Raw genomic sequence first — 24,907 nt, 5'->3', positions numbered from 1 at the left:
GAATAGAATAGAGAACTGAGAATTGGACCCACAAATGTATGGCCAACTAACCTTTGACAAAGCAGGAAAGAGTATCCAATAGAAAAAGATAGTCTCTTTAGCAAATGGTACTGGGAGAACTGGACAGCAACATGCAGAAGAATGAAACTGGACCACTTTCTTACCCCATACACAAAAATAAACTAAAAATGGATTAAAGACCTCAATGTGAGACAGGAAACCATCAAAAACCTAGAGGAGAAAATAGACAGCAACCTCTTTGACCTTAGCTATAGCAACTTCTTACTCAACACGTCTCTGAAGGCAAGGGAAATAAAAGCAGAAATGAACTATTGAGACTTCATCAAGATAAAAAGCTTCTGAATTGCAAAAGAAACAATCAACAAAACTAAAAGGCAACCAACAGAATGGGAGAAGATATTTGTGAATGACATATCAGATAATGGGTTAGTATTCAAAATCTATAGAGAACTTACCAAACTCAATACCCGAAAAACAAATAACCCAGTGAAAAAATGGGCAGAAGATATGAATAGATACTTTTCCAAAGAAGACATCCAGATGGACAACAGACACATGAAAAGATGCTCAACATCACTCATCATCAGGGAAATACAAATCAAAACCACACTGAGATACCACCTCACATCTGTTCAGAGTGGCTAAAATTAACAACTCAGGAAACAACAGATGCTGGTGAGGGTGTGGAGAAACAGGAACCCTCTTGCAAAGTTGTGCAGCTGCTTTGGGAAACAGTGTGGAAGTTCCTCAAAAAATTAAAAATAGAACTACCCTATGACCCAGCAATAGCACTACTAGGAATTTATCCAAAGGATACAGGAGTGCTGATTCATAGGGGCATATGTACTCCAATGTTTATAGCAGTGATTTCAACAATAGCCAAATTATGGAAAGAGCCCAAATGTTCATCAACAGATGAATGGATAAAGAAGATGTGGTTTATATATACAATGGAATATTACTTGGCAATGAAAAAGAATGAAATCATGCCATATGCAACGGTGTGGGTGGAAATGGAGGGTATTATGCTAAGTGAAATTGGTCAGTCAGAGAAAGACAGATATCATATGTTTTCAGTCATATGTGCAACTTGAGAAACTTATGGGGGAAGTTATGGGGGAAGGGAAGGGGAAAAATAGTTTCAAACAGAGAGGGAGGCAAACCATAAGAGACTCTTAAATACAGAGAACAAACTGAGGGTTGATGGGGAGGGGGGTGGGAGAGAGGGGAAAATGGGTGATGGCCATTGAGGAGGACACTTGTTGGTATAAGCACTGGGTGTTGTATGTAAGTGATGAATCATGGGAATCTATGCCTGAAACCAAGAGCACACTGCATACAATGTATGTTAGCTAACTTGAAAATACATTATATTTAAAAAAATAAAATAATAAAAAAAGAAAACCACTATTTTCACTTTTATCACCACTGATTAGAAAAATTGCAAACTATTTGGAAGTTGAGCAACCCTCTCTAAAATATCTGTGGACCAAAGAATAAATCAGAAAGGAAATTAGAAAACATTATCACTAAATAATAACAAAACAGTATATCAAAATGTAAGTGATATAAAGCTTTAGTTATAAACATTTTTATTAGAAGAGAGGAAGGTTTTAAATCAATGGTCTGATCTTCCACCTTGAGAAATTAAAAAAAAAATAATTACAATTAAACCCAAAGAAAAGAGAAGGAAGGATATTGTGAAAGAAACCCCTCCCCCACCAAAAAGCTAAATGAAATAGAAAGCAGAAAAATAACAGAGTTCCATTTTAATTCCACAGTGATCAGAAATACGCCCTGTACAATTGCAGTCATTTAAAGATTTGTTGAAATTTGCTTTATGGCCTAGGATAGTGAAGTATTTTGATAAATGTCCTGTGTGTATTGGAGAAGAATGAGTGTTCTGCAGTTGTTGAATGTTGAGCTCTTCAAGGTCAAGTCTGTGTCCTTACTGGCTTTTAGTTACTAAGACAGAAGTCTCTAACTTTATGGAACTTATCTATTTTTCTTTTAGCTTTATTAATTTCAAATTAATGTGTTTTGAAGCAATGTTACTGTATATGTACACTTTTAGGATTGTTATGTCTTCCTGATGAACTGACACATGTTCAGTGTGAATCACATGTCTCTGCCAATACTCCTTGTGTTGAACTGGCTTTCTTATAATTAGTAATTGCATGGTATATCTTTTCTCATACTTTTTCTTTCTATGACTGTTCCCATGTTTAAAGCATAATCATTCTCTACTAATCAAGTATTTTTATTCTAACACTCTATGCCTTTTCAGTGGAGTAATATAGACCATTTCCACCTAATGTGATTATTGAGATTCGTTGGATTTAAATCTACCACCTTGCTATTTGTGCCATTTGTGGCTTGTTCTTTATTTCTCCTTTACCGCTATGTTCGTCTGCTCTGGCTACCATAACAGTTTACCATAGACTGGATGACTGAAATAACAAAATTTGTTTTCTCACAAATCTGGAGGCTAGAAGTCCAAAATCAAGGTTCTTAGGAGGGCACTAATCCTATCAACCTTTATGACCTTATTTAACCTTTATTACCTTCTTGCAGGCCCCATCTCTAACTATAGTCATATTGTGAGTTACAACTTCATAAGAATTTTGGAAGGACACATTTAGTCTACAGCACCTGCTCTCTTTTGAATTATTCAGATATTTTCAGTATTCCATTTAGTCTCCAATAGATTAAAATCCAATCCAATAGATTGAATTTTAAGCAATGGTTTCTCTAGTGTTACAGTATGTAACTTTTTACATATGTAATGTATTTAATAATACTTAAATATTGTTTTCACTTTTAATAGGCAATAGTCTTTTAGTGAAAATAAAAAACACAGTTGATATTTGTCCACATATGTAATGTTTAGAATGCTCTTCCTTCCTTTTGCAGATTTAGGTTACTGTGTGGGATTGTTTCCTTTCAGGGACGTTTATTTACCTATCATCAGAATAAGCAACCACCACTTCAAATGAAAGCCTCTTCTAGTATCTGCTCACTATGGAAGTTTTCTTTGTCTTCAGAGTTCGCTACATCTTTTTTTTTTTTTTTTTTTTTTTTTTTTTAAATTTATTTTTGGGACAGAGAGAGACAGAGCATGAACGGGGGAGGGGCAGAGAGAGAGGGAGACACAGAATCGGAAACAGGCTCCAGGCCAGAGCCTGACGCGGGGCTCGAACTCACGGACCGCGAGATCGTGACCTGGCTGAAGTCGGACGCTTAACCGACTGCGCCACCCAGGCGCCCCAGAGTTCGCTACATCTTTAAGGACAAATAGAAGTTTTTAATTTAGCCAGTTTGTTGTTGTTGCATCAACTGCTTTATAGACACCTATTGTCACCCTGCATCCCGTTAAATGTCAGTAAACCTCAGTGTTACAATCAATGTTTTGGGCAATAAAGAAAAGTAACTAAACTGAAGAGGACTCAGCATTCATGGTATAGCTCCTAACCTCTGCCCAGCCAGCTTCCATGAAGGTTTTTTTTTTTTTAAGTTTTTATTCAAATTCCAGAAAAGTTCACATACAGTGTAATATTGGTTTCAGGTGTACAATAGAGTGATTCAACATGTCCATACATCACCCTGTGCTCATCACAACAAGTGCCCTTCTTAATCCCCATCACCTATTTCCTGTATCTCCGGCCCCCTCTGGTAACCATCAGTGTGTTCTCTACAGTTAAGAATCTGTTTCTTGGTTTGCCTCTCTCTTTTTTTCTCCCCCTTTGCTCATTTGCCTTGTTTCTTAAATTCCACATATGAGTGAAGTCATGGTATTTGTCTTTCTCTGACTGATTTATTTCACTTAGCATTATACTCTCTAGTAAATTTTTTTAATAAGAATACACGTCTTACTAATCAGAAGCTGAAACTCCTTTTTAGGCTGTTTATTTTTCTTCCACTTTCATGCTTCCAACTTTATTCAGCCTTGAGAACATCCTTTAACGTTTCTTTTTTTTTTTTAACGTTTATTTATTTTTGAGACAGGGAGAGACAGAGCATGAACGGGGGAGGGTCAGAAAGAGGGAGACACAGAATCTGAAGCAGGCTCCAGGTTCTGAGCTGTCAGCACAGAGCCCAACGCGGGGCTCGAACTCACGGACCGCGAGATCATGACCTGAGCCGAAGTTGGCTGCTTAACCCACTGAGCCACCCAGGCGCCCCTCCTTTAACGTTTCTTGAAGTGAATGTCTACTGGCAATAAATTCTCTCAGCTTTGGTTATTTGGAAATGTCCTTATTCCACCTTCATTTTTAAAAACGGATTTACCTAGGAATAAATCTAACCAAAGATGTAAAAGATCTGTATGCTGAAAACTATAGAAAGCTTATGAAGGTAATTGAAGAAGATATAAAGAAATGGAAAGACATTCCCTGCTCATGGATTGGAAGAATAAATATTGTCAAAATGTCAATACTACCCAAAGCTATCTACACATTCAATGCAATCCCAATCAAAATTGCACCAGCATTCTTCTCAAAACTAGAACAAGCAATCCTAAAATTCATATGGAACCACAAAAGGCCCCGAATAGCCAAAGTAATTTTGAAGAAGAAGACCAAAGCAGGAGGCATCACAATCCCAGACTTTAGCCTCTACTACAAAGCTGTCATCATCAAGACAGCATGGTATTGGCACAAAAACAGACACATAGACCAATGGAATAGAATAGAAACCCCAGAACTAGACCCACAAACGTATGGCCAACTAATCTTTGACAAAGCAGGAAAGAACATCCAATGGAAAAAGGACAGTCTCTTTAACAAATGGTGCTGGGAGAATTGGACAGCAACATGCAGAAGGTTGAAACTAGACCACTTTCTCACACCATTCACAAAAATAAACTCAAAATGGATAAAGGACCTGAATGTGAGACAGGAAACCATTAAAACCTTAGAGGAGAAAGCAGGAAAAGACCTCTCTGACCTCAGCCGTAGCAATCTCTTACTCGACACATCCCCAAAGGCAAGGGAATTAAAAGGAAAAATGAATTACTGAGACCTTATGAAGATAAAAAGCTTCTTCACAGCAAAGGAAACAACCAACAAAACTAAAAGGCAACCAACGGAATGGGAAAAGATATTTCCAAATGACATACCAGACAAAGGGCTAGTATCCAAAATCTATAAAGAGCTCATCAAACTCCACACCCGAAAAACAAATAACCCAGTGAAGAAATGGGCAGAAAACATGAATAGACACTTCTCTAAAGAAGACATCCGGATGGCCAACAGGCACATGAAAAGATGTTCAACGTCGCTCCTTATCAGGAAAATACAAATCAAAACCACACTCAGATATCACCTCACGCCAGTCAGAGTGGCCAAAATGAACAAATCAGGAGACTATAGATGCTGGCGAGGATGTGGAGAAACAGGAACCCTCTTGCACTGTTGGTGGGAATGCAAATTGGTGCAGCCACTCTGGAAAACAGTGTGGAGGTTCCTCAGAAAATTAAAAATAGACCTACCCTATGACCCAGCAATAGCACTGGTAGGAATTTACCCAAGGGATACAGGAGTGCTGATGCATAGGGGCACTTGTACCCCAATGTTTATAGCAGCACTCTCAACAATAGCCAAATTATGGAAAGAGCCTAAATGTCCATCAACTGATGAATGGATAAAGAAATTGTGGTTTATATACACAATGGAGTACTACATGGCAATGAGAAAGAACGAAATATGGCCCTTTGTAGCAACGTGGATGGAACTGGAGAGTGTGATGCTAAGTGAAATAAGCCATACAGAGAAAGACAGATACCATATGGTTTCACTCTTATGTGGATCCTGAGAATCTTAACAGAAACCCATGGGGGAGGGGAAGGAAAAAAAAAAGAGGTTAGAGTGGGAGAGAGCCAAAGCATAAGAGACTCTTAAAAACTGAGAACAAACTGAGGGTTGATGGGGGTGGGAGGGAGCGGAGGGTGGGTGATGGGTATTGAGGAGGGCACCTTTTGGGATGAGCACTGGGTGTTGTATGGAAACAAATTTGACAATAAATTTCATATATTGAAAAAAATGGATAAGGAAGATGTGGTGTAATACACACACACACACACACACACACACACACACACACTGGAATACTACTTGGCAACGAAAAAGAATGAACTCTTGCCATTTGCAACAATGTGGATGGAACTGGAGGGTATTATGCTAAATGAAATAAGTCAGTCAGAGAAAGACAGGTATCATATGTTCTCATTCACATATGGAATTTGAAAAACTTAACAGAAGACCACGGGGAAAGGGAAGGAAAAAAAATAGTTAGAAACAGAGGGAAACAAACCATAAGAGATTCTTAAATTCAGAGAACAAACTGAGGGGTGATGGGGAGGGCAGAGGGGGGAGAGGATAATGGGTGCTGGGCATTGAGGAGGGCACTTGTTGGGATGAGCACTGGGTATGGTATGTAAGTGATGAATCATGGGAATCTACTCCCAAAGCCAAGAGAACACTGTATACTCTGTTAGCTAACTTGACAATAAATTATATATATGAAAAAAAACCCAAAAAAATAAAAAATAAAAAAATAAGATGAATTTTCAGTTGGTGTAGGATGCTAAATGGGTTGTTTTTTTTCAGGTTACTCCTCTAAAGATAACATTCCTTTTGATTGTAGCTTCTGTAATTTTTGTTGAAAAGTCAGTGATAATTTTTAACATTAATCTTCTGGAGTTAACATTTTTTTTTCACCAAATGCTGGGTTTCTTCTTATCTTTAATTTTGAGCCACTCGGCTCTGATATGCCTGGATGAAGTTTTCTTTGTATTTATTTTGCTTGGTATTAGAAGAGCTGCTTGAATCTGTGAGTTGATGCCTTTGATCAGATATGGAAAACTCTTCACTGTTATTTTTTTAAAATATTGTTTCTGTTCATGTTCTACTTCTCTTTTACATTCTATTACATTATATTCTTTCCTCTTTTCCCCCTCTCTGTGCTTCGGTTTGAGTACTTTCAGTGATGTTTTCAGTTTCACCTATCTTGTCTTGTGCTGTGTTCAAGCTGCTGTTAAACAAATCCAATGAGTTCTTAATTTCAAATATTGGTGTTTTGTAATTTTTTAAATGTTTATTTATTTTTGAGAGAGAGAAAGGTGGGGGAGGGGCAGAGAGAGAGGGGGAGACACAGAATCTGAAGCAGGCTCCAGGCTCTGAGCTGTCAGCACAGAGCCTGATGTGGGGCTTGAACCCACGATCCACAAGATCATGACCTGAGCTGAAGTCGGACTCTTAACTGACTGAGCCACCCAGGTGCCCCTGGTGTTTTGTAATTTTAGGAAGTTCATTTGATTATTATAGTTTCTGATTCTCAGCTGAAATAATGCATCTTTTAATCCATTTTGTCTAAGTGTATGGGTCATAATTATTTTTCTTAACATATTGATCATAATTATTTTAAAGTTGTTGTCTGCTAAAACCAGGAATATCTTTGAGTCTATAGTTCTTGACCATTTTATCTCTTAATTATTGTTTTCTTCTTGTTTTTTTGGACTTCTATTGATTTTTTAATTTACCCTGGATATTGTAGATGATATGTTGTAGAAGTGTATCTATTTACAGAGAGCATTGAGTTTCAGTCTGTCAGAAAGTTAAATTACTGGTAGATCACCTTGATCTTTTTGAGGCCTGGTTTTAGGTTTTCTTGGGGGCCAGTCCATTTCTGCTTTGTCCTTACTCCTAGAGTGTAGCCTTAATCACAATTCCTATGATGTTTCCTTTATCCTAGAGTATGGCCTTTCTTTTCTAGGGTTTCAACTGAAGGCCCAGAGTGCTCATCAAATTCTGTCTATTCTTGTTGGGCCCAATGCCAATTATCTTTCTCCAGAACTATTTAAACTTTATAACTTTTCATCAGTTCTCACATGTGTAGTTGTTGTTCTCTGTCAGCCTCCTGGAATCTTGCCTGAAACAGTGGGGCCTCGGAGTTGGCCAAGCATTAAAGGAGAACTTCCATGAAGATTTCTGGGGTTCCCTCTCTGAGACTTTCCTTCTTCGCAGCCACCCTCCTCAAGTTCTGGCTACTTTTGCTTCCATAATCGCCAGTCTCTGCCTCTTTTACACAGTGAGAACACCCCTCCTCGTACTGTGTCCTGGGAAATGTTCCCAGTGGGAGAACCTGGGTCATAGTGGAACTGTGATAAAACACAAGAAAACTTGTGTTTTCTTACAGTATTTGCTTAGATCTTCTGCCTTATTCACATACAGGCACTCTTTTAGGGTAAAGCTCATTGTTTACCCAATATTAAGAAGTTATTAAAGGTTTACTAGAGACCACCTACTTTTCATGTACTTGATCTCTTTTCATCACCATGACAAACACATAAGAAATAATCATAATATTAGTATAAATACAATGTATATATGCTAAGTACCAGGCATTATTTTGAGCCTTTTATATATTTTTTTTATATATACTCATTTAATCCTCACATTGGCCATACAAATAGGTACTATTTTTGTTCTTACTTTACAAATGGGACATTTTAGAAACTATAGAGGCTAAGTAACTCTTCTCTCCATCCCCATACACAATATATAAATGCTGGAATTCAAGCTTCAAACCTAGGCAGTGTGGCTTCAGAATTTATGCTTTTTTTTTTTTTTTTTTTAATTTTTTTTTCAACGTTTTTTTATTTATTTTTGGGACAGAGAGAGACAGAGCATGAACGGGGAAGGGGCAGAGAGAGAGGGAGACACACAGAATTGGAAACAGGCTCCAGGCTCCGAGCCATCAGCCCAGAGCCTGACGCGGGGCTGGAACTCACAGACCGCGAGATCGTGACCTGGCTGAAGTCGGACGCTTAACCGACTGCGCCACCCAGGCGCCCCAAGAATTTATGCTTTTAATGACTTCATTATTGATGGTGTTATTTCCATTTTACAGAGAGGGAAACTGAGTTTTAGAGAGGTTAGAGGATTTCTCCAATGTCACAGTGCTGATAAGTGGCAGCACTAGGATTTGAGCTACTAGAATCCAATCCTTTGCTCTTTCCTGTATATCATAGTTCCTTCCAAAGGAGAGAGAAGAAACATGTTTTCATTTTTGGGACTTCAGCTTAAAAGAATTTTGTGGGGACTTAGGAGGGGCCAAACAGCATCCTTTGGTTCTTAGTGAAGATATAATTTGTCAGTGGATATAATTTGCTGACTGTGTATAACCGGGCATTGGAAGGGGGTGGTTTTTCCCATAGACATGCATTATTTCTGAACACCTCTAGGACTGAATCCTATGGAAGCATATTGATAGCTCCATGAATGTCAGTTTTGGGAGTTGGAAAGACAGCAGAGCTCAACCTTGAAGTCCTCAGCATACACTGGGACGTGTGATGCCTAACTGACGTGCATGTTCCTTCTGGTATGAGCACATATGCTCCTTGGGTATTTCAGACACTCGCCAACCATAAACAGAGCCCTTGAGAGGGTCTGAGATGCCAAGTGTTTCTGTTTTGTTAAGGCTGCCAGGCTGAGTTAAGGAGAGGAAGTTGGTTCCTCTGTTAGGGAAGGACAATGCGTATGTTTACACATGAGCCAGGAGTGCCAGAGGCTGTAGAATGTACTACTGAGGGAGCCACCCAGAACCCATGTGTCTCACCAGGTCTCTGATACTGACCACCCTTTTTTTTTGCAGTGTGGAGGCTGCCAGCATTGGATTCGTCATTGTTATTGACCGACGAAGGGACAAGTGGAGCTCCATAAAAGCATCATTGACACGAATAGCTGTAAATATTCATTTTTGTGATGTTATTATAAAAGTAATTTAAATTGTTCAAGTATTTCGTGTCAAAGTCACAGGCAAAAGGCAATTATTTTATGCAAAATTTTGGGAAGGTCTCTGTAGCAGAGGCTGTGTGTCACATCCATGTCCCCTCTGCCACCTACCTGCAGGTCACTGCAGACAATTCCTGAGCATGTCGAAAGCTTCCTGAATCTACCTTATTGATCTCTCTGGTCACTGAAGAGGGGCAGGTAAGGAGTGCTGGAAAGTTAATGCCCCAGGAGTGACCAACTATTGACTTATGGGAATTGACAGATAAATACCCCAGCTTCTGCACCCCCCTCAGTGGGACAATTCTGAGATATGTACCACATAGTATCTCAGAGGATCCAGACCTTCTTGCTCACAGCAGTGCCCCCCTTGATACATTGGCTCTCTAGTGATCACGTTCTCATCTTCCCCCACTCCTTCACTATGTTTTCTGGGATCACCTCCTCAATAAACTCTATGCCCAGATCCTTGTCTTAGGATTTGCTTTGTGGGGTGAGGGGTCACCCAGTGTAAGCCAGTCTTCATTTCAGTATTCAAATTAGTTTTTCACATATTGAAAGACATGGGAAAAACCAGACAAAATATGATGTGTGCTTGCTTTTGGTATGAAATTGTACAACCCTGGATGAATTTCCTTTTCCATCTAATCAGTCTGATTTTGCTCTCTTTGTGTTGCCTTTCAGCAAGTAGATGTATCCTTTCTCTCCTTAGGGACCTGAGACCAGGGAATTCAACCACATGAGCAGGCAGACACCTCAAAGCAGCCATACCAGCATTTTCACGAAAGCACGGGGTGCCTAAGGCAGTTGGGACTGGATGAAGAGGATAAGATAATAGGGTGGTAATGTGTGTGTAGAGGCTGGGATGAGAGAGGGACATTTGTAACCTCCCTTAGGCCTACTTACAAAGGCAGTCACACATGCAAACATGCACATATTACAGAGTCTCAGATCCAGAGCCTTAGCCAGAAACACAAATAGTGTCTCAGCCCATTTGTCTTATTATGACATAACAAAATAAAAGCTTCTTCTGTTTATGAGCTTGCATTTCAAAGATGGGGGAAAGGAAGACTTCCTTCACTTTGTGCACGGATTGTTTTGTTCCTTTGGTTTAGTTTGGCTACAGGATTTATTTTGTGGTCCATACTCTGAGGATTTAGACACCTGACAGTGCCCATGACTATTTTAGAGGACTGACCTCAAGAGAATTCTAGTTTCCCAGGATCCATTGACAATCTTGAATAATCTAATATTTGAGCCTAATTTGTTCAAGAATTACGTTACCACTTTATGCCTAAAAGACACTGTAGTTCAGGGATCCCCAAACCTGGCTTCTAATCAGAATTGTCAGGTGCTTGTTGAAAATAGATACGTGGGGCGCCTGGGTGGCGCAGTCGGTTAAGCGTCCGACTTCAGCCAGGTCACGATCTCGCGGTCCGTGAGTTCGAGCCCCGCGTCGGGCTCTGGGCTGATGGCTCAGAGCCTGGAGCCTGTTTCCGCTTCTGTGTCTCCCTCTCTCTCTGCCCCTCCCCGTTCATGCTCTGTCTCTCTCTCTGTCCCAAAAAAAAAAATAAATAAAAAACGTTGGAAAAAAAAAAGAAAATAGATACGTGAACTTCATCCCAGTTCTAGTGAATCAGAATATTTCAGGGTAAAGACCAGATTATTTTTTTTAACAAACACCTTGGGAGGTTGCTTTGGGGAACCACTAGAAGAAAAGGAAGCCACGGGCAATTGGAGACTTGGAATCTCATTTGTGCCATTAAATTGTTATATGAATCTGAGTTATCTTATTTCTTAGGACCTTGCCTCAAGATGAAGGCAATGCTTCCTGAAAACAAATTGGCAATAATATGCATCAGGAACCATCTAAAATACTAAGTCTTTGAGTCAATAATTCTTTTGGGAAATTATCCTAAGAAAATGTTTCAAATGTGAATAAAGATGTTCATTTCAGTATTATTTATAATGATAAAAGTATGGAAAGGCCTAAATCATTAGCAATAAGGGATTGGTTAAATAAATTGCACACCCATGAAAAATAATATTTCCAAAGAATTTTTAATAACAGAAATAAAAGCTCATGGTATAATATTAAGTAAAAAAGCAAGTTACAAAATATGTCTAGTGTGAGTTCAACCATGAGAAAGATATTTCAGCAGAGAAAATAGCCTGTAAGTAATTAGATTGAAATATTAAAAATGGCTATGAGATCATGGGTGGTTTTGGTGGTTTTCTTTTTTTAATGTATACTTTCATCATTTTCTGAATTTTTTCTGTAAGGAGTGTGAAATACTTTTATAGTCAGAAATTTTTTGGTTTTTTGATTTGGTATGATTTTTAAGGAGGGGTTTGTATTACTCGAATATTATCTCTTTCAGCTCTGAAATTCTATACTGTATATTCTAATTCTTTGGCACCTCTGGTGTCTACTTCAACTTTCCTTTCTGTGATCTTGGGCAAAAGGAGACCAATGGATGTGACAGTTGCCCTGACACTTTCCATGATTCTTCCAGGTAGCATTTCCAGGAAATTTGCAGCTTATATTCATCCTTCGTCCATCTCGCTTTATCCAGAGGACATTCACTGACATTGGCATTAAGTATTATCGAGATGAATTTAAAATGAAAGTGCCGGTAAGCATTACTTTTCATCTTGTGTGCTTTTGGTCAGGGCCTGTGGAGAAGATGGCATTTGGGCTGAGTTTCTAAGGAAGGTAGGACTCCACAGGCAGAGAGAGGAGGGCATTCTGGGCAGAGGGAACAGCGTGTGTAAGGACATGGAGGCAGAAAGCACACACTTTATGTGAGGTCCCTGGGGAAGCCCCATTTTTGTTGCAATATATATAGGATAAGTGTTTGGAAGGAAAAAAATGGAAAACATGGAATAGGTTTTCAGTGTAAGGATAAAAGGTCTGGATTTCATTCAGTAGGCAGTGGGGATCAGTGAAGGTTTTTCAGTTGGGGAGTGACTTGGGTAATGTGGTATTGGAGTTATATAATCTGAAGATGGTGCTCAAGACTGTAGGAAGTCGAAAGAGGAAGGGACATTGTAAGGGTATGGGTAAAAGAAAATAAGGGTCTAATACATGGAGTGACACAAATGTAGTTAACTATAGAATAAGAATAAAACCAACATGTGATACGCATCAAAGGAAAACAAATTAAAATGGCAAGGCTAAAAATTTTACCTGTAATTTTGGCTGAGATATAGGGGAAACAGCCACTTTCATACTTTGCTGATTGGAATAAAGTTGGTAATGATCGATATGAAGGACTAATTGGCTGCATTTATCAAAAATTAAAGTGTACACACTCTTTGACCTTCCTATGAAAGTTATTCTATAGATATTCTCACACATGTGCATAAATCTGCATATACAATGATATTCATTGCCAAATTGTTTGTAATGATAAATGCTTGGAAACACCATAATGACCAACAACAGGGGAGTGGTTAAATAAATAATGGTCTACACAATCAATTAAATGCTTTGTAGCCATCAAAAGTGAAAAGTCATGATATAACCATAGTGAAAACAGGTGGTAACTAACATATACCTAACCTATGACCCAACCAAGAAAAATGAAAACACATGTCCACAAAGAGAGATGTAAAAGAATGTCCATCAGCTGGTGAATGGATAAAGAAATTGTGGCATATTCACATAACGGAATGACATTAAGCAATAAAAAGAATGAAGTATTGATATATATAACAGCATGGCTACATCTCCAAAATATTCTCTTGAAAGAAAGAAATTAGACACTAAAGGGTGTATGTTCTGTGATTCTTTTTATACAAAGTTTAACAAGAGGCAAACCTAAGCTATAGTGTTAGAAAATCACAATGGTGGCTGCTGTTAGGGGTGAAGGGTAGTGAAAATTGATTGGAAGGAGACATAAGGGAACTTTCTAGGGAAATGTTTATCTTGATTGGATGGTATTACATGTGTGTATACACTTGTCAGAGCTAATTGACTTATGCCCTTAAAAATCTGTGTATTTTATTGATGTAAATTGTATCTCAATCAAAAAAGGAAAAACAAAAAAGGGGAAAATAGGTAAGATGAATATACAGTGACAGAGAAGTTTCTAATACATAGTTTTGGTTTTATATTTTGTTTAGTTGGAATAATTTCAATCTCAGAAAAATTTCAAAAGTAAGATTGGGGTGTCTGGGTGTCTCAGTCAGTTAAGCATCCAACTCTTGGTTGAGACTCAGGTTATGATCTCATGGTTCGTGGGTTCAAGCCCTGCCTTGAGCTCTGCACTGACAGCACGGAGCCTGCTTGGGATTCTCTCCCTCTCTCTCTGCCCCTCTCCTGCTTGTGTGCTCTCTCTCTCTCAATCTCTCTCTGGAAAATAAATAAAATCAACATTTGAAAAAAATAAGATTAGTACAAAGGACATATTATGCCCTTTACCCAGATTCATTCACTTATTTCAACATTTAATCCCCATTTGCTTTATTATTTATTTACTACTTGCTTCTGTCTCTATATTATTATATATGTCTATAGATATATACATCTCTCTTTAATATAGAAATATGTATATTTATCTCTATTTGTAATATATAGAGATAAATTTACATATAAAGGTATATAAATGTATGTATTATACATGTATGTGATATGTATATTTGAATTTTTATATACAGGATCTAGTTTAGAATCAGTATATATAGTTGTCATGTCTCTTCAGTTTCCTTTTATCTGAAACATTTCCACAATCTTTCTTTGTCTTTTGTGACATTAGCATTCTTAGAGAATATAATCCCTTAAAAAATAAACTTACCTCATTTGAGGCTCATGTGATGATCTCTGAGGATTTGATCCAGGTTATGCATTCCTACCTCAAATACTACTTAAGTGATGTTATGTCCTTCTCATGGCATCACATGTGGAGACACACAGTGTTCATCTACCCCCTCATCAGTAACATTATTTTGACCCCTTAGTCAAGGTGTTGTCCAATTTCTCAAATGTATTATGTTTCCATTGCAACTAATACAGAATCTTTGGAGAAACACTCAAAGACCATACAAATATCCTGCTCCTCAAAAGATTCTTCTCTATATTTAATATCTAATATCTACTTAATATTTAATATCTATTGATAATTCTTGCCTAGAACAATATTTATTAAATTGATTGCAAAATAATGATTTCCCAACTACACTCCCTGAACATGTACTAATCAGAAGTTGGTCTTATACTATAAGCTAGAACTTTCCCTTCTCCCTTATTTATTATCATTAGACATAACATGTGTGTCTTTCTCTATGTACATATATGAATATATGTATTTATTCAAAGAATTAGAGAGTTCACACTGATACCTTAAGTTTTAGGTCATCATCAGTGATCCCATGTGGGGGAACTTCACATTATTTGCATGTAAAAAATAATTTAATGTTTAAAATTAAAATGTTTGCCAAAACTCAGAAAGCATCCATCATGAATGCAAGATACTTTCAGTAAAAAGTAAGTTACAATAGTAGGTGGCAAAATAAAGAAATAAATACATTTTAAGTCATCTAAGACATGTTTTTTCAGTGGGGATAAGAGCAAGGAGAAAACAGTATGGCTAGTATACTTTCATTTGAATAAAATAGGAGGGGCATGTATGTAATTGTATTTGCATAGGTCAGCTTGAGAAGGTTGTGTAAGATATCAAGAAACTAGTTGAAGTGGTTGCCTTCCAGATGTAGAACTGGAGGTCTGGAGGTAGGGGTGAGAGGAAGACTATTTTCTATCTAGGTAGATTCTTATTCTGTTTGAATTTATTATCTCATACATATATTATCAGTTCAAAACAAATTAAAAAACCACTTTAATTGAAATTGCTCTGAGAAAATATTTTATCCATCCCAGTGAAAACTGACCATCTCAGGTAAGGGATTTTTTAATTTCTTTTTCTAACTCCCATTTTCCCTCTTTTGGTTTCATTTTGTATTACTAATCAAATTTCCTAAAATACTTTCTCCCTATACTTTGGGTGTTAACCAGACATAAAATGTATTTCCTGTTCTATTTTAAATACTTATTTTGAAATATTTGAGTATTTAAGAGAACTGTGAGCCATGAGTTTCTTATTCTGTTTTCCTGAACCGAGTAACAATTAACATTGTGGAATAGGTGACTTACAAGAAATGAATGAACTTTTCATAATCCCCATAAGCTTCTTCCCCTTCAGAGATAAAGACTAGTCAATTGTTTCTTGTCACTCAAAAAGGTTTGGAGTTAGGAGCATTTGATCAAATGCCATATGTGTTTCTCTGGTTGTACATAAAATATAGCTATCAAAGAGATAATATGTAAACATATACGTATGTGATTTATGCCCTCCTGTTCATTTGGTGCATCTATACTAAGGAGAGAAGGACCATCTACCTTATCTTGATACTATGTCTTAGCTACTTCTGTATGTGATAATGTATGTTGAGTTTTCACCCATCATTCTTTCCATTTTAAACTTAAAATCAACTTTTATTATTTTATTTTATTTATTTTATTTTTTAATTATTTATAATTTTATTTTTTTCAAGTTACACCCAAATTAGTTAGCATATAGTGCAACAATGATTTCAGGAGTAGATTCCTTAGTGCTCCTTACCCATTTAGCTCTTCCCCCCTCCCATCCCTGCTCCAGTAACCCTCTGTTTGTTCTCCATGAGTCTCTTATGTTTTGTTCCCCTTCCTGTTTTTATGTTATTTTTGTTTCCCTTCCCTTATGTTCATCTGTTTTGTCTCTTAAAGTCCTCATATGAGTGAAGTCATATGATATTTGTCTTTCTCTAACTAATTTCCCTTAGCATAATACCCTTTAGTTCCATCCACGTAGTTGCAAATGACAAGATTTAATTCTTTTTGATTGTCGAGTAATACTTCATTGTGTATATATACCACATCTTCTTTATCCATTCATCCGTTGATGGACATTTGGGCTCTTTCCATACTTTGGCTGTTGTCGATAGTGCTGCTATAAACATTGGGGTACATGTGTACCTTCAGAACAGCACACCTGTATCCCTTGGATAAATACCTAGTAGTGCAATTGCTGGGTTGTAGTTTTAAAGATCTCTCAGTCACTCAAACTATAGGCACATTTAGTAGGGCATTTAAAATTTTTTTAAATTTATTTTTTTTTAAATATACATTTTTTAACGTTTATTTATTTTTGAGACAGGGAGAGACAGCATGAACGGGGGAGGGTCAGAGAGAGAGAGACACACAGAATCTGAAACAGGCTCCAGGCTCTGAGCTGTCAGCACAGAGCCTGATGCAGGGCTGGAACTCACGGACCGCGAGATCATGACCTGAGCCGAAGTCGGCCGCTTAACCGACTGAGCCACCCAGGCGCCCTAAAATTTTTTAAAATTTATTTTGAGAGAGAGAGAGAGAGAGAGATCGATCGAGCACATGCGAGTGGGGGAGGGGCAGAGAGAAGGGGAAACACAGAATCTGAAGTAGGCTCCAGGCTCTGAGCTGTCAGCACAGAGCCCAACATGGGGCTCAAACTCAGGAACTGTGAGATCATGACCTGAGCTGAAGTCAGACGCTTTACCCACCCAAGTGGGTAAAGTTGGTACACCCACAGGAGGAAATGAGAAGGAAATGAGATGGGGGTCACTGCATGCCATGGAGAGTCACAGGGGAAGCACCAGGTTTTGGTCAGAAGGCAGAAGCAGGAAGAAGCTAGGCCAGAGACTTTATTGGGGTTTCCACAGGAAAAACAAGGCAGGGTAGGGTAAATAACTTAGGATTGGCTAGTTTGAATACTTCCAGTGGGTTTGGGGGCTAGGGGCAGTCTCTAGTCTTTTGGTACTCGGTTCTGGGATAATTTAGGACAGGTGAAATATTGGCTTGGTGTGTGAAGGTTAGATAAGGAGGTAGTTGGGGATACCCACTTTGGATCAGTTGGCTTGCATACAAAACACTTCCTCCCTCTGAGTCCTTTTTTATTTCTAAGAATGGGCTAGCCCTGGGAGAGACTTTCTCTCTCCATTCCAAAAATGCCAGAGCATTGAGAATGCAGAAAATAAGAAAATATAGTTAATGTAATTGGCCCTGTGATGAAATGATGCCAAATAGACAAACGCAGTAGCTAAGAGAACAGAGAACAACTATTTTACATGCTCAGTGTTTTTAAAAATTTTTATTTTATTTTTGAAAATTCTAGTATAATTAACATACAGTACTGTATTAGTTTCAGGTGTACAGTATAATAACTGAGCAATTCTATACATTTCTTAGTGCTCATTATGATAAGTGTACTCTTAATTCTCCTTTTCTATTTTACCCACCCCCTACCCACCTCCCCTCTGGAAATCGCCAGTTTGTTCTCTGTATTTAAGAGTCTGTTTTTTGTCTGTCTTTTTTTTTCTTTGTTTTGTTTCTTAAATTCCACATACAAGTAAAATCATATGGTATTTTCTTTCTCTGACTTATTTCACTTAGCATTACACCCTTTAAGTCCATCCATGCTGTTGCAAATGGCAAGATTTCATTGTTTTTATGGCTGAGTACTATTCTATTGTGTGTGTGTGTATATATGTATATATATACCACTTCTTCTTATCCGTTCATTTATCATTGGACACTTGGGTGGCTTTCATAATTTGGCTATTATAAATAATGCTGCAATAAACATAGGGGTGTGTGTATCTTTTCAAATCAGTGTTTTCGTATACTTTGGGTAAATACTCAGCAGTCGAATTACTAGGTCACATGGTAGCTCTATTTTTAATTTATTGAGGAACCTCCATACTGTTTTCCACAGTGGCTGCACCAGTTTGCATTCCCACCAACAGAGCACAAAGGTTCCTTTTTCTCCACATCCTCACTAATACTTGTTGTTTCTTACGTTTTTGATTTTAGCCATTGTGACAGGTGTGAGGTGATATCTCATTGTGGTTTTGATTTACATTTCTCTGATTAGTGATGTTGAACATCTTTTCATGTGTCTGTTTGCCATCTGTATGTCTTCTTTGAAGGAATGTCTGTTCATGTCTTTTGCGTATTTTTTAATTCGATTATTTGGATTTTTTTGGTGTTATGTAAATTCTTTATATGTTTTGGGTATTAATTCCTTATTGGATATGTCATTTGCAAATATCTTCTCCCATTCAGTATTTTAGTTTTGTTGATAGTTTCCTTTGTTGTGCAAAAGTTTTTTTGAGACAGTCCCGATAGTTTAATTTTGCTTTTGTTTCCCTTGCCTCAGGAGACATATCTAGAAAAACGTTTCTGTGGTTGATGTGAAAGAAATTATTGCCTATGTTTTCTGTTAGGAATTTTATGGGTTCAGGTCTCACATTTAGGTCTTTGATCCATTTTTGAGTTTATTTTTGTGTATCGTGTAAGGCAGTGGACCAGTTTCATTTTTTTGCATGTAGCTGTCCAGTTTTCCCATACTATTTGTTGAAGAGACTTTTTCTCCCATTCTTTATTCTTGCCTCCTTTGTGATAGATTAATTGACTATATAATTGTGGTTTTATTTTTGAACTCTACTTTGTTCTGTTGACCTATGCATCTGTTTTTGTGCCAATACCATAGTGTTTGATTACTACAGCTTTGTAGTAAATCTGTGATTGTGATACCTCTAGCTTTGTTCTTTATCAAGATTGCTTTGACTCTCTGGGGTCGTTTGTGGTTCCATCCAAATTTTAGGATTATTTGTTATAGTTCTGTGAAAAATGTTACTGGTATTTTGATATGGACCTGTTAATAATATTGGTTCTTCAATCCATGAACATGGAATATCTTTCCATTTGTGTCATCTTTAATTTCTTTCATCAGTGGTTTATAGTTTTCAGAGTACAGGTCTTTTACCTCCTTGGTTAAGTCTATTCCCAGGTATTTTATTATTTTTGGTACAATTATAAATGGGATTGTTTTACCAATTTTTCTTTCTGCTACTTCATTATTAGTGTGTAGAAATGCAACGGATTTTTGTATATTGATTTTGCATCCTGTGACCATATTGAATTCATTTATTATTTCTAGTGGTTTTTTGGTGGTAACTTCAGGGTTTTCTCTATATAGTATCATGTCATCTGTAAATAGTGAAAGTTTTACTTTTTCCTTACCAATTTGGATGCCATTTATTTCCTTTTCTTGTCTGATTGCTGTGGCTAGGACTTCTAGTACTATGCTGAGTAAAAGTGGTGAGACTGGACATCTTTCTCTTGTTCCTAATGTTAGAGAAAAGCTGTCAGTTTTTCCCCACTAAGTATGATGTTAGCTGTGGATGTTTCATAAATGACCTTTATTATGTTGAGGTATGTTCCCTCTAAACCCACTTTGTTAAGAGTTTTTATCATGAATGTGTGTTGTATGTTGTCAGATGCTTTTTCAGCATCTATTGAAGTGATCATAGGGTTTTTATCTTTTCTCTTGTTAATGTGATGTATCACGTTGCTTGCTTTGGGAATATTGAACCACTCTTGCATCCCCAGAATAAATCCCACTTGATTGTAGGTGAATAACCTTTTAAAATGTAATGTTGGATTCAGTTTACTAATATTTTGTTGAGGGTTTTTGAATCTGTGTTCATCAGGAGTATTGGTTTGTAGTTCTCCTTTTTTTTTTTTTTTTTGGTAATGTCTTTGTCTGGTTTTGGTATCAGGGTAATGGTGGTCTCATAGAATGAATTTGTAGCCTTTCTTTCTTCTTTTGTCTTTTGGAATAGTTTGAGAAGAATCAGTATTACCTCTTCTTTACACGTTTGGTAGAATTCACCTGTGAAGCCATCTGGTCCTGGGCTTTTCTTTGTTGGTATTAAAAAAATTTTTTTTAATGTTTATTTATTTTTGAGAGGGGGGAGGGGCAGAGAGAGAGACGAAGACACAGAATCAGAAGCAGGCTGTAGGCTCTGAGCTGTCAGCACAGAACCTGATGCAGGGCTCGAATTCATGAGCTGTGAGATCATGACCTGAGCTGAAGTTGGATGTTTAACCAACTGAGCCACCCAGGTACCCTGGGATTTTTTTTTAATTGCTATTCAATTCATTGTTAGTAATTGGTCTATTCGAAATTTCTATTTCTTCCTGATTCAATTTTGGAAGGTTATATGTTTCTAGGAATTTTTCTGTTTTTTTTTTCTAGGTTGTTCAATTTTTTGGCATATATTTTTTTAAATAAATTCTCTTATAATATTTTGTTATTTCTGTGGTGTTAGTTGCTATTTATCCTCCTTCATTTCTTTTCTTTTAATGTTTATTTATTTATTTTGAGAGAGAGAGTGTGCATGAGCAGGGGAGGGGCAGAGAGAGAATCCTAAGCTGGCCCCATGCCATCAGTGCAGAGCCTGATGCAGGGCTTGAACACAGGAACTGCAAGATCATGAACTGAGCTGAAACCAGGAGTCAGACACTTAACTGACTGAGCCACCCAGGTGCCCCGCTCCTCCTTCATTTCTAATTTTATTTATTTATTTGAGTCTTCTTTATCTCTTTCTTTGATTAGACTGGGTAAAAGGGTTTTTTTTTAATGTTTATTTCTCTTCATGCAATATGGGACTTAAAGTCATGATCCTATTATCAAGAGTCACATGTTCTTCCAACTGAGCCAGCCAGGTGCCCCAAGTCTGGCTAAAAGTTTAACAATTTTGATTATTTTTTTTCAAAGAACCACTCCTCATTTCATTTATTGTTCTGTTCTGTTGTTGTTGTTTTTTGTCTCCATTTCATTTATTTCTGCTCTCATCATTATTTCCTTTCTTCTACTGACTTTGTCCTTTTTCCAACTCCTTTAGTGTAAGGTTTATTTGAGACTTTTCTTGTTTCTTGAGGTATTACTATAATCTTCTCTCTTGGAACAGCTTTTCTGCATCCCAAAGATTTGGACTGTTATAGTTTCATTTCTGTTTGTCCCCATGTATTTTTTGATTTCCTCTTTGGCTTCTTGGTTGGCCTATCCATTGTTCAGTAGCAGTTTATTTAGCCTGCATGTATTTGTGTTCTTTCCAAATTTTTTCTTGTGATTGATTTCTAGTTTCATACCATTATGGTCAGAAAAGATACATGATACGATTTCAGTCTTTTTGAATTTATTGAGATTTATTTTGTGGCTAACATGTGATCTATTCTGGAGAATGTTCCTTATGCATTTGAAAAGAATGTATTCTGCTGTTTTGGGATGGAATATTTTGAATGTATCTGGTCCAATGTGTCATTTGAACCCACTGTTTCCTTGTTGCTTTTTGTCTGAATGATCTATCCATTGATCTAGGTGGGGTGTTGAAATCCCCTGTTATTATTGTATTACTATCGATTTCTTCCTTTATGTCTGTTAATAGTTGCTGTATGTGCTTAGGTGCTTTCATGTTGGGTGCCTAAATATTTACAATGTTATATCATCTTATTGGATTGTACCCTTTATCATTATGTCCTTCTTTGTCTCTTGTTACAGTCTGTTTTAAAGTTTATTTTGCCTGATATAATTATTGGTACCCCAGCTTTCTTTTCACTTCCATTTGCATGGGAATTGTTTTTCCATCCCTTCATTTTCAATCTGCCTATGATTTTAATTCTGAAATGAGTCTCCTATAGGCAGCATTTAGATAAGTTTTGCTTTTTTATCCATTCAACCTATGTCTTTTGATTGGAGCATTTAGTCCATTTATATTCAAAGTAATAGTTAATAGATACATACTTATTGCCATTTTGCTGTGTGGTTTACAGTTGTTTTTGTAGTTCTTCTCTATTCCTTTCTTCTTTAATTGCTCTCTTCCCTTGTGGTTTGATGGCTTTCTTTATTGATATGCTTGGATTCCATCCTCTTTATTTTTTGTGTGTCTATTACAGGTGTGTGTGTGTGTGTGTGTGTGTGTGTGTGTGTGTGTGCGTGATTGTGGTTACCATTAGGTTCATAGATAACATCTTATGCATAGAGCAGTCTATATGAAGTTGTTGGCCACTTAAGTTTGAACCCATTCTAAAAGCACTACATTTTTACTCCCCCACCTTCCACATTCTATGTAAAAATTGTTATAATTTACATCCTTCTATTTTGTGAATGCCTTGACTGATTTCTGTAGATATTATTGATTTTACTGCTTTTTTGTTTTAACCTCCATACTGGTTTTATAAGTGATTCATCTACTACTTTTATTATGTTTGCATTTACTTGTGAAATATTTTCCCTTCATAATTTTCTTACTCCTAATTATGGCCTTTTCCTTCCACTCAAAGAATTTCCTTTAATGTTTCTTATAAGACTGGGTTAGTGGTGATGAATTCCTTTAACTTTTGTTTTTCTGGGAAACTCTTATCTTTCCTTATGTTCTGAATGGTACTCTTGCTGGATAGAGTATTCTTAGTTGTAGATTTTTTTCCTTCATTACTTTGAATATATCATGCCACTGCCTTCTGGCCTGCTTTTCTGCTGAAAAACAAGCTGATAGTCTTATGGAGTTTCCCCTTGTATATAAGTGTTTTCTTTACTCTTTCTGCCTTTAAAATTCTTTCTTTGTCACTACTTTTTGCCATTTTAATTAATATATGTCTTGGTGTAGACCTCTTTGGGTTGATTTTTGTTGGGGGGCTCTCCGTGCCTCTTAGATCTGGGTTTTTGTTTCCTTCCTCAGATTTAGGGAGTTTTCAGCTATTATTTCTTCAAATAAATTTTCTGTGTCCTTCTCTCTCTTTTCTCCTTCTGGGATCCATATAATGCTAATATTATTTTGCTTAATGATGTCACTAAGTTTCCCTAAGCTATTCTCAGCTTTTATTATTCTTTTTCCTTTTTGCTATTGAGCTTGGTTGCTTTCTATTACTCTGTGTTCCAGATCGTTCATCTGTTCTTTTGCCTTCTCTGATTTGCTATTGATAACCTCTAGTATATTAAAATTTTTTTAATGTTTATTTATTTTTGAGAGAGAGAGAGAGAGAGAGAGAGAGAGAATGAGCAGGGTAAGGGCAGAGAGATGGAGACACAGAATCTGAAGCAGGCTCCAGACTCTGAGCTGTCAGCACAGAGCCCGATGCAGAGCTCAAATTCATGAGCTGTGAGATCATGACCTGAGCTGAAGTCAGATGCTTAACTGACTGAGCCACCCAGGCACCCCTCCTCTAGTGTGTTTTTAATTTTAGTTATTTAGTTCTTCATCTCTGATTGGTTCTTTCTTTTTTTATTTTTATTTTTTAAGTTTATTTATTTATTTTGAGACAGAGACAGAGAGAGTGAGTGGGGAGGGGCAGAGAGAGAGGGAGAGAGAGACAATCTTGACATGGGGCTTGAACCCACAAACCTGAGATCATGACCTGAGCTGAAACCAAGAGTCGGATGCTTAACCGACTGAGCCACCCAGGATCTTCTCTGGTTGGTTCTCACTGATATTTTCTATCTCTTTGTTAAGTATATCAGTGAGATCCTCCACTCTTTTCTCAAGTACAGTTAGTATTTTTATGACCATTACTTTGAATTTCTTATTAGGCATATTATTTATCTCTGTTTCATTTAACTCTTTTGAGGTGGTTTTGTCCCGTTCTTTCATTTGGGACATAATCCTATCTCTTTATTTTATCTAACTCCCTGGATGTGTTTCTATGTGTTAGGAAAGTCAGCAAAGTTTCTTGCTTCTGAAGTAGTAGCCTTATGAAGAGGTCCTGTGAGAGCCCCTGAGAGGGTGGTTGGTGGGTGGGACTGTCAAACCAGATATCTGCCCCCAGTCCCATCTGCTGGGACTGTAGTCACACTAATATGTGTAGTTATCTTCCCCTCTCCCCAGGGCAGGAGTCACTTTGGTGTGGCATTGGTCCCTGCTAGGGGCTGCTTGCAGGATGTGTCATGGCAGGAGCCATTTTGGAGGGATGCCTGTGAAGTGAGGTAGGTTGGATTAGGTGGATCTGCAGGAGAATGCAGGAGTGGCATGTGTGGTATTAGCAAGCTATGGAGGAGTGTTTGAGCTGGTTCCCATAGGTGTCTGGCTATCTTGGCTGGGGTAGGGTTGGGGAGATGGCGCCCACCAGGTCTTTTGTTCTAGGAAAAGTCACCTATAGATCCTTCCCCCTCCAGTGCAGAGAAATTACTAAATAAATCTCCTTCCCATATACCCCAGTTGCTTTTCTGTACTGTATCTCAGCTGGG

General features: G+C 37.5%; 1 protein-coding gene across 3 annotated transcripts in view; it reads left to right on the top strand.

The window, feature by feature from the left end:
* Positions 1-24,907, top strand: part of MCF2L2 (MCF.2 cell line derived transforming sequence-like 2) — a 293,647-nt gene that overhangs the window by 76,502 nt on the left and 192,238 nt on the right. For all 3 annotated transcript variants that reach the window (XR_009262037.1, XM_058730623.1, XM_058730622.1), the window contains exons 4-5: positions 9,673-9,763; positions 12,326-12,445. Coding sequence is in view for 2 of the 3 variants with exons in the window: in XM_058730623.1 (XP_058586606.1) it covers positions 9,673-9,763; positions 12,326-12,445 (211 nt within the window). In the remaining variant the exon portion in view is untranslated. The remainder of the gene's footprint in view (positions 1-9,672; positions 9,764-12,325; positions 12,446-24,907) is intronic.

This window comes from Neofelis nebulosa, chromosome 5 (assembly GCF_028018385.1).
Source record: "Neofelis nebulosa isolate mNeoNeb1 chromosome 5, mNeoNeb1.pri, whole genome shotgun sequence".
Lineage (NCBI taxonomy): Eukaryota > Metazoa > Chordata > Mammalia > Carnivora > Felidae > Neofelis > Neofelis nebulosa.
Note: the sequence above shows the minus strand (reverse complement) of the source record. Positions and strands in the feature narration are given on the sequence as shown.